Source organism: Lutra lutra, chromosome X (assembly GCF_902655055.1).
Source record: "Lutra lutra chromosome X, mLutLut1.2, whole genome shotgun sequence".
Lineage (NCBI taxonomy): Eukaryota > Metazoa > Chordata > Mammalia > Carnivora > Mustelidae > Lutra > Lutra lutra.
In genome coordinates, this window is record NC_062296.1 from 70950999 (window position 1) to 70967129 (window position 16131).

General features: G+C 34.0%; 1 protein-coding gene across 1 annotated transcript in view; it reads left to right on the top strand.

Moving 5' to 3' along the window:
• The window catches only part of DMD (dystrophin), a 2124834-nt gene that overhangs the window by 189270 nt on the left and 1919433 nt on the right, over nt 1-16131 (top strand). The window contains 1 exon segment of the mRNA XM_047715765.1: nt 266-327. Within this exon segment, the coding sequence (XP_047571721.1) occupies nt 266-327 (62 nt within the window).

The following is a 16131-nucleotide window of genomic DNA, read 5'->3' on the forward strand; positions in this document are numbered from 1 at the left end:
TCAGATGAGACTACTTTTCTATAATGCCTTTATACAGTATTTGAATGAGCATAAATTTGACTGGATCAATTATTTTAGACATATCATTTTTTTACTTTGGATGCCCAATACCGATATCGCTTATGTTTAATTTCATTATTGATGAACTTAACACCACATATAAAATAACATTGATATGTAATAATTGAGAGTTATTTTTGTTGTAAAATGTGATATTCAGAATTCTTTCTTAACTCTTAAATCTTTCTTAAATTTTACATTATAGATGAAAGAGAAGATGTTCAAAAGAAAACATTCACAAAATGGATAAATGCACAGTTTTCTAAGGTAAGAATATTTTGTTACTTCTAAGATATAAGGTAAGTGACTGGTTTTCAAAATGAACTATGTACCTGGGTAAATGTAAATGTCCATATTGTTTTTCTCTTAGTGTCATTGTTTTAGCTGTGCAAATTTGGGAACGTTATGCTGACTTTTAATTAAGGAAGAAGCAGCAGAATACACATAAAGAGAAATTATTGAATTAGACAAACTATATCTTTGAATCTTAGTGATAATGTGAGCTTCTTTAATTACATCAGTCATCCAAGGATTATAACTGCAATTTTCCACCAAGTAGCTAGTATATGTTACACAGTAGCAGAAGACATGAGGGAATTTTTACTGTCTGAAAGTGATAATATTTTTGTCCTTCTAAGTCTTTGCTAGTTCAAGAAAAACTGATACAACTTCCTTGGGTCTATTTGGCCCCTATCACTTAGGGCACGTGTCAAATAATTTAAGATAAGAAGTTTATCCTCTTTTTCTGCAGGCATCAACCCATACTATTAATAATATTTATTTATTTTATACATGCAACTTAATTTATAATCCATAGACAGCACAACTCTGGATAATTATATGTGAACACAGAGTAAAATATTCTTACTTTGAAAACTAGCATTAAGAGTACCATGTAAAGAGCTTTATATACATTTTGAGGTTAGAAAGACTTGGATTTATATTTAATTAACTCTGAATTTCAGCAAATCAGTGCTTTGTGAACTATTTTTGTACAGTCATGTATACGTGTACACATACATATTGGGTGTCTACCTGAAGAATCAGCTCCCAATAATTGAAATATAAAGCTATTAAAATATGGCCTCTATATTCAAGCTTTAAGAGGAGCAAAAATGGCTGATAATGATGATTTCATGTGATTGTGAGGATTAACAGGGTCAGGATATGTGAAGATTCCTACCCCAATGCCTAAAAGTCTTAATATATGTGGATCACTCTCTCCATGGGTCTGTCTTGTTTTATAAAAAAGTTTTGGTAATGAATCCAAAACAATCCACTGGGAGATGCAGTATAAAAAGTGTTGCTATTACTATTATAAAAGGTTTTCAAGTATCATCCATTGTTTGTGGTATTTGATAGCAGAATTTTGCCAGGTAGTCTTTACTATGTTAGCAAGAAGCAAAGTTACTGAATTTTAACTAAGGAAATTTCATTTCTATTTACTTACTGAATTGACAATTAATGAATTGCTATTACAGAACTTTATTTTTTTATTATGTTCAGTTTGCCATTATGGAACTTTAAACAATAAACTTAAAAAAAGGAATACCTATTTTAAAAATCTCAACTTTTTTTTTTTTAATTTTTTATTTTTTCAGCATAACAGTATTCATTATTTTTGCACCACACCCAGTGCTCCATGCAATCCGTGCCCTCTACAATACCCACCACCTGGTGCCCCCAACCTCCCACCCCCCACCCCTTCAAAATTCTCAGATCGTTTTTCAGAGTCCATAGTCTCTCATGGTTCACCTCCCCTTCCAATTTCCCTCAACTCCCTTCTCCTCTCCATCTCCCCTTGTCCTCCATGCTATTTGTTATGCTCCACAAATAAGTGAAACCATATGATAATTGACTCTCTCTGCTTGACTTATTTCACTCAGCATAATCTCTTCCAGTCCCGTCCATGTTGCTACAAAACTTGGGGATTCATCCTTTCTTTATCACCTCACACCAGTCAGAATGGCTAAAATTAACAAGTCAGGAAATGACAGATGCTGGCAAGGATGCAGAGAAAGGGGAACCCTCCTACACTGTTGGTGGGAATGCAAGCTGGTGCAACCACTCTGGAAAACAGCATGGAGGTTCCTCAAAATGTTGAAAATAGAACTACCCTATGACCCTGCAATTGCACTGCTGGGTATTTACCCTAAAGATACAAACGTAGTGATCCGAAGGGGCACGTGCACCCGAATGTTTATAGCAGCAATGTCTACAATAGCCAAACTATGGAAAGAACCTAGATGTCCATCTACAGACGAATGGATAAAGAAGATGTGGTATATATACACAATGGAATACTATGCAGCCATCAAAAGAAGTGAAATCTTGCCATTTGCGACGACGTGGATGGAACTAGAGGGTATCATGCTTAGCGAAATAAGTCAATCAGAGAAAGACAACTATCATATGATCTCCCTGATATGAGGGAGAGGAGATGCAACATGGGGGGTTGAAGGGGTAGGAGAAGAGTAAATGAAACAAGATGGGATTGGGAGGGAGACAAACCATAAGTGACTCTTAATCTCACAAAACAAACTGAGGGTTGATGGGGGGAGGGGGTTGGGAGAGGGGGGTGGGGTTATGGATATTGGGGAGGGTATGTACTATGGTGAGTAGTGTAGTAGTAGTAGTAGTAGTAGTAGTAGTATGCTGTGAAGTGTGTAAACCTGGCGATTCGCAGACCTGTACCCCTGGGGATAAAAATATATGTTTATAAAGCTGTAAAAAAAAAAAAAAAATCTCAACTTTTTTTGAACTAAGTGGATAGAAATAACTAAAAAAGTTATAACGCTACTGAAGGAGAAGAAATGAAAAATAAACTAAAAAATATCCACAATTGGAATTTCTAATTCCAGAGTATGTTTACCAGATGGTTATATATGTTTTAATTGCTAAATTTATTGGTCTCATTAAAATCTTCTTAATTTTGAAAGTTCAAAACAGGCAATAGATACAAGCTTTCAAACAAATATACGGACAAATCAGAATCATAAAGAGATCTTTTGAAATAATAAATGTGACATAATACTCTGAATTTTTGAATTAAATCAATGAGTTGTTTTAATAAGGTATGTAGACGAAACTGAGACAAACACTGCAAATTCTCATTCCCACAAATCTAAATAGGTCATTACTCTCTGTACATTGACATTTCAAGTATCATTTCCCACAACTCACATTCTAATATACAAACCATAGTTTGATATGCTGTCTTCTTTGAATACATTGTTGGCACTGCCTTAGAGCAATTTTCCTCTATCTTTATGAGTGCCCATATTTTAAAGGCTGCAAAATAATTACATGCATGAGTGCATTGACTGTTTTTTCCTAAGTATCCCCTCCTCCAAACCCAACTTGTACTTCCTTCATTTGTTTTATAAGTGTTCTCCCTCAGCCTATTAAAATTGGATCAGGAGAATCACCAAAGTTTCATATTTGGACATATAGTAGGTGTCAGGAATAGAAATAAATGTTTATAAAGACAGAGGAAAAAGTATTTAGAGATAAAATTTATATATATGTGTGTTGATTTTTCATTTAGAAAACCTTAAAATATATTTTCCATGTTATCTGATTTTTTTTCTGGTCAGGACTTCAAGTAATGACTAAGTTTTTGTATCTAATTTTGAGAATTAAGAAAACGCCAATTGATTCAGTTTAAGCCCATTGATGATACCAAAAGATAAACGTAACATATATGTCACTTAGCACATATTTATTGTGTTATTACATGGTTTTCAGCACAACTCCAGGCCTGTAGGAGACACAAGATTAGTTGAAGTTGAATCTTCAGATCTCATGTAACCTACGTGTTTGGGGGATACTGGATTATTGCTAAATGGAGTAGCAGAATGGGCAGTGGGAGAGACAGCAGTACTGCGGGCTAGAATGAATCTGAAAACCTTTATGAAGAAAGTTGTACTACCTGATAGACTCTAAAAGAAGGATCATCAAAGAGAAAAACACTCTTCACTGAGATAATTGGAAACCACTGAAAGCAGGAATATGTTTTCTTTGTAACCCCAATGATCAGTACCAGTGTACTAACTAAATATACTAAATGCATTTTGGACAATAGTGCAGAAATTAAGTATCTGCTAAGTTTAAGGAAAGAGGAAAAATTCTGAGTGAAAAAGAATGTGTTGAAGAGGACTTTAAAAAGAAAAAGCAATGAAAAATTATCATTGGTGTGGTAAATTAGAGTAACATACAAACAATAATAAAAATGAATAGGATGATTTAAAATGCTTAACAGTGAGGCTCACACACATTCATTTATATAATGTTTGTAAAATAAAAAGAGACTACAAAGTAGTTCCCTATTATTATGTAAAATTATATAAGGAATACTTAAGGAAGAAAATATGATTAAAGAAAGTCTTATCATTTTGTGTCAATTGAAGCCAAATGTACCTTTGTACTAAATCCAACTGATTTCTCATTTTCCTAGTACTGTTTTTTAAAATAGACCCCATCTCTTCTTCAAAATAAGTCTTCTACTAACCTTCAATTCCAAAAGTTTTTACTAGAATATGATTTATCACATCTATTCTATAAAGATAAGCAAACATTATTTTCCTCCACATAAACACAAAGCCATTGTTAGGTAAGATTAATTCAAGGTAAATATTCTATTCATGTAATTTGTAGGTATTTTATAATCCTAAAACTGTTTACTGTTTATGACATATATAATTCACATAATAAGAATTACACAGGCTCATTCACACAAGCTTATTTAAGGAAAGTACACTTGAAATTATGACCAAAAATAATTTTTTCATAAAACTTGCTTGATGTTTGTGTTGGAGAAAAAGCAATCTGTAGGGGAAAATATTTACTACTAGATCAATTGAAAGATTTAAACCATCTCCCAGTGAGCTATACGCCAGTTTTGATCCTACATTGGATTTAGTGATTATCTTTATTTCTATCCTCTAAATAGACTTTTCTGTATGATCCTTCCAAAAGGAGTAGACAACTTGATATTTTATTTAAATGAAGTAGAAATGTGTAATTAGTTTTATCTATGAACTTCACAAGGGCCTATGATATGATAATGCATTTATGTCTTCATTGCTACAACAATACATATTTATAACTAAAAACCCAGATTTTACCCTCTTGGGATAATGATAACACAAGACAGAATTAACTGGTGTAACAAACTTTTCCCAAGAATTTATCATTATTTATATCCTAGCCAGCATGATAAGCCTGATGTCATGCAAATTAACACCAAAATTGTGAATCAGTAAACCAGGCTTTTTACACAGCTCTCTATCATGAAGCCTTCGAGGAAATAATTATATTCACACTTGAATTCACTTTGGAAAAAAAGGTAAACATAAAATAAAAAATTCTTTGCATCTTGTTTTCCTTACATGTTCATGTCTACTTTGTAAGAAAACATATATTAAAAGGGCTTTATAAATATTAAAACATAAACATAAAATATTGCCTTTTTTTTTACTGTATAGTATATTTGCTGAATTGAAGGAATTCTATATATAGGAAACTTTCCTTGATGCCTGCTCACTTCTTTCTGGTTTTGGCTATTTTCTTTGGATGGAAGAGGGAGGATAGAACATTTATTTATGTTTTATTATCCTGCTACACTCTCTATGCCAATTCATGCCATTAACACATACATACACACAAACAGGCATGGACACACACTCAGTTTAAAATGAATCAAACAGTTTCATTATGCAAAAGGAAGATAATGAGACTTAGAAACAAAACATTGTTTCGGTGAAAGAGGTAACGGTATATGTATATTTCCTCTGTGTCAATTTGAAACTTATATATAACTAACAAATTTATATAGGACTGTTACTCAAAGGGCTTGATTTAACAGAGGTGATAGATTAGAAATATTATGTCATGGGATGGTCAACATAGATATAAAGTCATCGTTATGCCCCTGGCTTCCTGTTTCTCCCTACTAATTGATTCCAGAAAGAATTAGATTACTATAGAAGATGAAGGGCAATGCACTATATCTCTGATCATGATAAGCAGCTATTGGAAGAAAAATTTCCTTTGCCCTTCAATGTTCTTCTGGCTGGTCTAAGAATTAAATTGAGACAGATTAACAGGAGAAAAAAACCAAAGGTAAATTACATGCACAAGGAAGACCAATGATAAAACTGATATCCAAAGAAATGACCAAGGCCTGCAGCTTTTATACATTTTAGACAAAGGAATGACAGGATAAAGAAAAACCTATGTTTGGTAGTTTCAACTGGTAAGGAATTCTACAGAATTTGGGCTAGAGTAATAAATTAGTAAAAGCAACAAAGTTTGTTTATACAACCTCTTGTTTGTATAGTTTCTTTAGCCCTGAATTCCCTGTCTCTGATGGTAAGAGCATTTCTTTATCTCTTGGTACAAGGAAGATAACTTACATGAGAGATTTATTTCCTGCTTTCAGGGAACAAAGGAAGGTCAGAGTATTCTTGCTCTGACATTTTCTTAAGTAGCTTTAATTCAAAATAACTATATGCCACTGTGGTATATTTTGGGGAAGACTTTCTTGAGCACCAACAAGCCCATACAAGGCTTTGGTAAGAAATGACTTATTGGGTACGGTTGTTTTGGTGAAGTGAATATCAGTACAGGAAACTATAGACATCCTCATTTCAGAAATTTTGAAGATTAGTAACTTTTTCCCCTATATATTCTCATATTAGTTACCCTATTGAATTATATTTTTATGGTTATTTGCTCCAGTAACCTCATGAGATAGTATTCAAGATGAGCTAAATATGAGTGTAGGTAGCTTGCTTATGGTAAATGGAAGAGATGAAGCTGGAACCCAAGAAATCAGGCTCTAAAACCCGTAACATTTCTATATCCGTTACTATTGTGACAGCTACTCCATCTACTAAGTGCTACATTTTTCTCAGGATTCATCCCCAAATTTCTAAGTTTTATGAGAAATGGTGAGGGGATTTGAGGACATTGAAAACTTGAGAATGGAAAGTGATTAATGCTTGCAATACCAACAGATGCCTTATAATCTACCTTAAATGTTTAGTAACATGAAAACTCAACCATTGATGAGAGTTTTTCCACATGATTTCTAATACATTAAATGGTAATACATGCACATGCTGAGTTTTGGTGAGTGACATATTCTAGTTATCAATATAATTATCTAAATTGTGAGTATTTTTATTTGTTATTATTAATTTTTATTTTCATTAATCACAAATTATCATGTATAAGAGAGAATTTAAACATTTATTTAAATAATTTTGTGAGAAATATGAACTATTGCCCTACTGGCATCGTGGACTCCTTAACATGTATGTTAAGATGACTTCTAGAATGTTGTATCTGTGTTTGTAATTTAGATAATTATGCTAATGGTCTACTCCACAGAGAACCATTACGTTCAATGTTTTCTTGAATCTAATCTTTGCAAAGTACCTAAGTAACAAAGAATATCATTTAGTTAGTGCAAGGAAAATTGGATTGTGATAGGTCTCACTATTTTTAATGAAAAACAAATAATTTATTGTTTATTTTGCAGATCTTTCTTAGAAATATGTACTTGATTAACCCACTTACTGTGCTCTAATAACTCTAGGTAGTTTTTAAAAGTACACATGTTTTGTTCTTTAAGCTACTGCATTCTGAAATATCTTAGGAGAAAATTGGAATTGTTGATTGCTCTACCTATATAGTATAGAATGGTCTTAGTGGCAAGCATATTTAGCTGGAAAATTTAAGTATTTACCAATGAGAATGATTCTTCCTAGGGAAAAAAATATCTGTAGCTGATAGGCAAATGTATTAGTTACCTGATTTATTCTGTCTTAGAGCTTATCATAACTTTCTAGCAAGACAACATATATTGAATTTCATGATTTATTTTCATTTCAGGAAGAATAGTTGGCACTCTGGTACCATTCCACCGGAGATATATGATTGCTAAAATAACCTTCCAAGATTCAACAAATATCTATTGAGTGCCAGCTATGTGGCAAGCAAGCATAGTATTGTATACTGTAAGAGGCACAACACAACATAGTTTTTCTTCCCTAAAAGATTATCATTTGAGGGGAGAAACAATTATATAAACTAATAAATATGGCCTTTAATATAATACAGGTGTCATGGCAACAGAAGAAAGAATGACTATTTGCTTAGAGAGGATGACAGCTTTTTGAAAAGAGGTGACATTTAATCTGAAGTTGTTCACACAACAACAAATTAGAGGTAGATAAAGGCATCAAGAATTACATGTAGACACATGGAACAGTTGAGAAAGCTTGGCCTATCAGGTGGTGAGTGGCCAAAGAGATCTGTGTGAGGGCAGAATGGAGGATGTGAGAGAACATGAAGCCATTCCTGAATAATTGCATTGTTGCTGGGGCTGGTTGGTCCAACAATGAGATATTGGTTTAATCATGTTTATATTCGACCTCTGGTTGAAAATGTTTACTTCTAAAACAATAGCCAATGATAGAGCAATTAGGCGGCCCTACAACCACTAATCCTTCCTGCAAAATTGAATATGAAGCCTATGCTTTACACTTAGAGAATAGACATGTGGGTCTAAAATGAAGATTCAAGTGGATTACATTTTTTGGTAGTTGTTTGATACCATTCATACTCATTAGCATACTGCATCGGATCACCTAAACAGATTGCTGGGACTCATAGCTAGAGTTTCTGATTCTATAGGTCTAGCAGGGGAGCCCAGGAACTTGGAGGTTCCCAGTTAGAACTTGATCTTATTATTAAAATTTTCTACAGCTATTATGTCAGGTGGTGAATAAATATTTTGAATATTATGTCTATGCATTAAAAGTTCTTATCCTTCATTTAAAAAGTCATTTATATTTAAGGAAACATGTTTTGACAGAAATACACAGAAAGTCTACATTAATTAACTTGTGATTTATTGAGCACATATTACAGATCATGTGCTCTAGATTTTTAAACATGGCAGTGGAAAGAAAAATGTCCCTTTAATCATAAGGCCCTGTGATCCAGATGTGTGAAACTGAACAAGGAAACATTTAGCAAACTCTTCAACATTCTCTGTACTTATTTGTCAACTTGTTTTCTCTCTCTGAAACTTAGAATATAGAATTTCAAATAGTGATGGTTGCTAAGATGAATAAGGTGGATGCTATTATGTGCAGTGGATTCTGAGAAAACCTCTCTAAAGGGAGATGAAAGAAGCCTGAGGGAAGAGATACAAAACTCCAGGCAGAAAGAACATGTACAGAAGTCCTGCTGAAGGATTTTGTGTTCCAGGGACAGCAGGGTCCCTGGTTTAGAGTGGCTGGGGATGAGTACTATGAATTACAGGTGAAACAGTACTGTGGCAGGACAAATTAGGTAGATAGAACTTACTGACCACCTTTGTAAAGGCTTTGGCTTCCTGGTAGGTTAGGAGACTGAGTGTTTCAGGTGTGACTGGAAGCAATGTAACTTATAATGTATGTTGTAAAAGTAGAGTTTGAGAGGTGAACTAGAGGACAGTGTCATAATCCAGGTTGGGTGTGAGGGGGGGCGGATTCTAGAACCAGGTTGGTTCCCATGGACCTGAAGGAAAATGGCTATAGTTTGAAAAGCACAGATAATAAAATTTACAGATGGACTACATACGGAAACTGAGAGAGTGAAGAAAAACAGTTAAAAAAAAAAGTTTAGACAGTTGTTTTTTTTTTTATAAACATATATTTTTATCCCCAGGGGTACAGGTCTGCAAATCGCCAGGTTTACACACTTCACAGCACTCACCATAGCACATAGTTTAGACAGTTTTAACCTGAACATGAAACAGGATGGGATGGTTATTTATGGGGGGTAAGAAAGACTATTGAAGGAGAGGATTTGGTAGGAAAGTACAGGTAAATTTCCCATGAGAATTTACGAAAAAGGATTTCCTTTTAGTATATTATCATGGAAAGAGTATGCAGGGGTGCCTGGGTGGCTAAGTCAGTTAAGTAGCATATTATTGGTTTTGACTCAGGTTATGATCTCTGGGTCCTGGGACTGAGCCCTGTGTAAGGCTCTGCAATCAGATGGGAGTCTGCTTGAGGTTTTTCTCTCCCTCTCTCTCTGTTCCTCTTCACCGTGCCCCCAACTCCCATGCTCTATCTAAAATAAATAAATAAATCTTTAAAAAATATATTTATTTTCAGTTCCTGAAATTAACTTTAAGGTCAAAATTTTAAAATTATCTTAATTTTTAAGAAAAAAATTTAAGAGACAATACAAAGTCCCTTTATCACTATGTGTATGTGTATGCATGTGCATGTGCATCTGCTTGTGAGACGGAAAGGAATGTCTATGTAAATTGAACGCTTTTGCATTGGAGTTGACCTGATCTTTGTGTCTCTCATGATCTAGGTTGGATGGCCAGAAATCATTGGAGATAAGCTTGATTTACCAATAGTTTCTTTCTTCATAGCATTCACTAGGTAGAAGCTATGTCAAATACGTTATAATTATTGTTTACATATATTTCACATCTATTAAATGAGATCCTTGAGGGTCTGAACTTCGACTCAGTCATCACTGTATACTCAACCTAGGGTATAAACCCTGATGTACAATGATATTCAATAAATATTTACTGAATGAATGGAATGAATGGAAATAAGGAAGGGGGAAAGGGAGAGAGCAATTGAAATCAAAGTTGGTCATACTGGCCACTATCTCAGTCCTTTCTTCTGTGAACACTTTCTCCTTCATGTTCTTTCATGTCTTCAAATATCATTTCTATCCAGGGCTTAACACTGGGCTTGATGCTTTGGAAGCACTCAGGAATTGATTTTTTGAGGATACAACTTCCAAATATGTATTTGTAACACTGAGTTCAAAATCTACACTTAGATTTCTAAGTGCTTCCTGAACCAATCCACCAAGCCATGATGGAGTCCTGATAGGAGGCAAAGATGATATAAATGAAGATCTAGTTAGATAGATTGAAACAATGGTTTGTTAATGATTGGAAAAGGGAAACAAAGAAGGCATCTGATGGACTCAAGATACTATCTCAGGATACTAGACAGATAGAGGTAACTTAAATTGGGAGATGAACTGAGAAAGAAAGATGAGAGATGTATGTTTGGTGGCTCTTGATCCCTTTGCTGTTACATATTCAAATATTTGGTTTAATTTGGTTGTGAGGCATTCAGGAAATCAGTATGAGGGCAAATACTGGATTCAGTACCCTGAATTTTAATTCCCAATTCACCACTTAGTGTGCGTAAACTTAAGTGAATTACTAAATGTTCATAAGCCTCATCTTCCCCATCAAATATTTATTTAAAAGATTAAAAGATGTTCTGCATGCAAAACACATAGAATTATACCTGGCATGTGGTAAGCACTCAATTAGTATTGGCTATTATCATTAATATTCTTTAGAGAACAAGAGGAATTTAATCCCTCTGAGAAGCTTAAGGCTGGTGTTCATCTGACAGACTTTTATTTTGCTGAGTGGGGTATGGGAGCTGATGGATTTTGGTTATATAATGTTTTACTTAATGGGTATTGGGAATTGAATGGATTTAACTTACAAAGTTTAATATACATATATATATATGTATATATTACATAGCTTAATGATTTTGTTAGGGCTCATGACTAGAGAAATAGATGAGGCACATCAGGTAGAGCATTGGGGGCCATGGATAGTAGCAATATTTACAGTGTAAGTCAAAGAAAAAGATACAAAGAAGGGCAGAAAGCGTCAAGAAGACGGATTGCATGGAGCACTGGGTGCGGTGCAAAAACAATGAATACTGTTACGCTGAAAAGAAAAAAAAAATAAGATGATGTGACTATCATTGTCAGATATCCTAGGAGTTAGAATTAAGATGAGAACTCAAGACTGTTACTCCTACCACCCTCTAGAATGCTTGTCCATAACCCCCTTAACACAGCTACTCCCTAGAGACCTCTCTCTACTTCTCTTTGATGTTTGACCCCTAGCATTGTAGATCCTGTATCATCATCTTCCTTGCTTTGCTCTCTTGTTTTTAGTAAAGGATAACTTCCTATAGCTTCCTAAGACAGGACTTAGGAGAGAGAAGTTTTTTGATCTACGTCGTAAAATATATTTAACGCTACTCTTCTTTTTTGATCATTTTTTTTTATATCCTCATGATCTTGTTTCAGAAAATGCAGCCACTCATGGGGAGGGAAGAGGGGCTAGAGGTTGAATTAGTTATCAATGACCAGTGATTTAATCAACCATACCAACCCTCAGCTCATATAAGGTGGTTTTCCCCCTCCCCAAATAGGTCCTATCCTTACATTGCTTAAAGACTTTCCAAAAGTCACCTTATTAACATAACCAAAGACATCTTTATCACTCTTATCACTTAGGAAATTCCTAGGATAAAGAACAAGTATATATTCCTTATTATAAATCATAATATCTCACTAGCACTCAGATGTTCCTTGCTAAGTATCATTCCACATTAAAAGTAACCACAACTCATTAGAAGGACATTTTATTCCTGATCCTCAGCTGGTCATATGAGTGAGCCTGAGAACTTTGGTTTTGTCATAAAGCAAGGAAGTGCTTCCCCAAATTTGCTAGCATCTTGATTTTGCTCCATTTTCTTCTCCTGTTCTCTTTATGCTTATAGATGTATGCTTTTTTTAAAGTTTTTCTTTCCCTCTTAATTTTATAGACAGGCTTTGGATATTTTTTTAAATATATTTATACATTCATACTAATGTATTTTCCTGATCTTATAGGAGAAATATATACATTTAGTAACAATGAATGTTGTCTGAGTTTTTCTCTAATGGTCTTTTCAGGAATCTGGAGCATTGTTTATTACCACAAAGGGTGGAAATGTTTGATGTCACTATGCCAATTTTCAAGAAAAATTGCTTTGGCCTCTACCTTTTAAGAATAAAGGCAAAGCAGAATGTTTTATATTACTGATTTTATTATCATAACTGACTTTTGAAGAACTGAGTACAATTTTGGAGTGTCAGCACTATTCCCTTGATGTTTAGGTATGCCTCATTTTAAACTATGCATGTCTATTTTGCAAGAAGCAGTTCAAGTGAAGATTGCCTCTGATAATATTCTAAATGAGCTATATAAGTAGTGTGTTATGGTAGCAGACATTGGAAATTTATTCAGAGCCCATATTTAAGGCATTTTAATCTATCCCCTGAAGAACAAATCTGTCATCTAAGCCATATAAACCACTAGTTTGGATTAAAAACAACAACTTAGAAATCATTAAGTATATTGCCTGATAATCTAAGATCCTAAACAGCTTACATTATGTATTAAATTTAGTGTCTTTTCTCTTGTAGGGATGGAAAAATGTCCCTTTCTTCCCCTCTAGGTTCTTTGGCTGGTCTAATAATTAAACTCATATAGAATAGATTAAAAGGAGAAAAACAATTTAATTTCATACATATGGGAGCCTAAAAGATAAGAGACTCAAGGGCAAAGTAGGGTGGTTGAGGCTTATATGCCATCCTGAGCTAAAGAATGGCACAGGGGCCTGGGGCTTCAAATGGGAGGAGGCTAATTCACAGGACAATAAGAAGAGCAGATGTTTGGTAATTAGAAGTTTGCCTTGCCATATAGTTAGGTCCTTCAGATACTTAGTTAATTCTGGTAATAACTCTCTTTCTGGGCCAGGGCTTCTACCCAAATTCTTTTACGTACAGTTAAAGGAGAGGTATATGTTTTTCTTGAGCTCTCTGTCTTGACTGACTTCAGCTCAAAATAATCCACATGTCAAAGTGGCATATTTTGCTCCCCTTCACTATCTCATTTTAGTTTTAGGTTGGCTAATTAGCAGTCTCAAGTTTTAAAACACAGTGCTAGCTTTCTCCCACTCTCCAACATATATAAAATATGATATATATTTCTTTTCTTGTTTAGTTTTAGGATTTCTGGTGGCAGAGGTCTATGAGATTAAATTTTTCCATATGTTTTTGAGGAAATAAAATCACAATTATGTATTATTTTTCTAACTATGTTGCACTGATAATTTGCATATTACACTTTGATGTTCAAAGTAGAAAAATACAATGAATTAGAGATAGACATGCACAGATGCTAGAATTCACTCTGCTATTTGCAAAGTATTTTACTTCTTGGGTGTGAGGAGAACCAAAAGATGAATCAATAGGCAATATTATTTTTGTTAAAAGATGAATTAGAATTTTGGGGTGCAACAAGAATATTATTTTGATTCTTCCACAGCTTTGTATGGTAAACTTTATTAGCATTAAAATATGTTGTTGGTACCTCTGTTTTTAAAAACATAAAGAATAAAGATTAAAAATAGAAATAAAGAAGTGTTGAGGAACCTCAGATTAAAGTAAGGTAGGAAGAACAGTGGCTAAAATATCAGGAAAAAAATCCCATGAAAAGAATCAGAAGAATTTGGGTTTTTAGCCAAAGTAGAAAATTAAATATGCCGTGCCTTTCTCATGTATCTTTTCTTAATCCCCTCTGTGTATTCCACCCATTCCCCCTGCTTCCCTTCCCTCTGGTAACTCTCAGTCTGTTCTCTGTATTTAAGGGTCTGGTTTTTGTTTGTCTCTTTTTTCCTATGTTCATTTGTTTTGTTTCCTAAATTCCATTTATGAGTGAAACCATATTGTATTTTTCCTTCTGTGACTGACATATTTTACTTAGCATTATATCCTCTAGATCCATCCATGTTGTTGACAATGGCAAGATTTTATTTTTTTATAGCTGAGTGCTATTCCATTGAATGTATTCACCACATGTTCTTTATCCATTCATTTACCAATAAGACTGCTTCCATAATTTGGTATTGTAAATAATGGTACAATAAACATAAGGATGTATATGTCTTTTCACATTAGTGTTTTTGTATTCTTTGATTGAACACTCAGTAGTGGAATTACTGAATTATATGGTAATTCTATTTTTAATTTTTTGAAAACCCTCCATACTGTTTTCCACAGTGGGTGCACCAGTTTGCATTCCCACCAATAATGCACAAAGGTTCCTTTTTCTCCAATATCTCACCAATACTTGTTGTTTCTTGTGTTGTTGATTTTAGCCATTCTTATAAATATGAGATGATATCTCATTGTGGTTTTAATTTGTATTTCTCTGATGAAGAGTTATGTTAAGCATTTTTTCCTGTGTCTATTAGCCATCTGGGTGACTTTGGAAAAATGTCTGTTCATGTCTTCTGCTCATTTTGTAATTGAATTATTTGTTGTGGGTTTTTTTTCCTTTTTTACTGTTGAGTTGTGTAAATTCTTTATGTATTTTAGATGCTAACACTTTATCAATATGTCATTTGCAAATATCTTTTCTATTCCTTAAGTCATCTTTTAGTTTTGTTCATTGTTTTCTTTACTGGGTAGAAACTTTTTATCTTGATGTAGTCCCAATAGTTTACTTATGCTTTTGCTTCCCTCGTCTCAGGAGACATATCTAGAAAGATGTTGCTATGGCTGATGTCAGAGAAATTACTGCCTGTGCTCCCTTCTAGGATTTTTATGGTTCTAGGTCTCACATTTAGGGCTTTCATCCATTTTTAGTTTATTTTTGTATATGGTGTTAGGAAGTGGTCCAGTTTCATTCTTTTGCATGTAGCTGTCCAGTTTTCCCAACACCATTTGTTGAAAAAATTATCTTTTCCCATTGCATATTCCTGCCTCCTTTGTCAAAGATAATTGACTATATATCTGTTGGTTTGGGGTGCCTGGGTGGCTCAGTTGGGTAAGTGTCCAACTCTTGATCTCATCTTATTCTCAGGGTCATAAATTCAAGCCCTGTGTTGGGCTCCACACTGGGAGTGGAGCCTGCTACTATTACTACTACTACTACTACTACTAATAATAATAATAATAATGTGGGTTTATTTCTAGGCTCTCTATTCTGTTCCACTGATCTGTATGTTTATTTTTGTGCCAGTATCATACTATCTGATGACTACAGCTTTGTAGTATATCTTAAAATCTGGGATTGTTAGACCTACAGTTTTGTTCTTCTCTTTCAAGATTGTTTTGGCTTCATATTATTTCTTATTAGAAGGCTTTCTTTCATTTTGCTTGAATTCA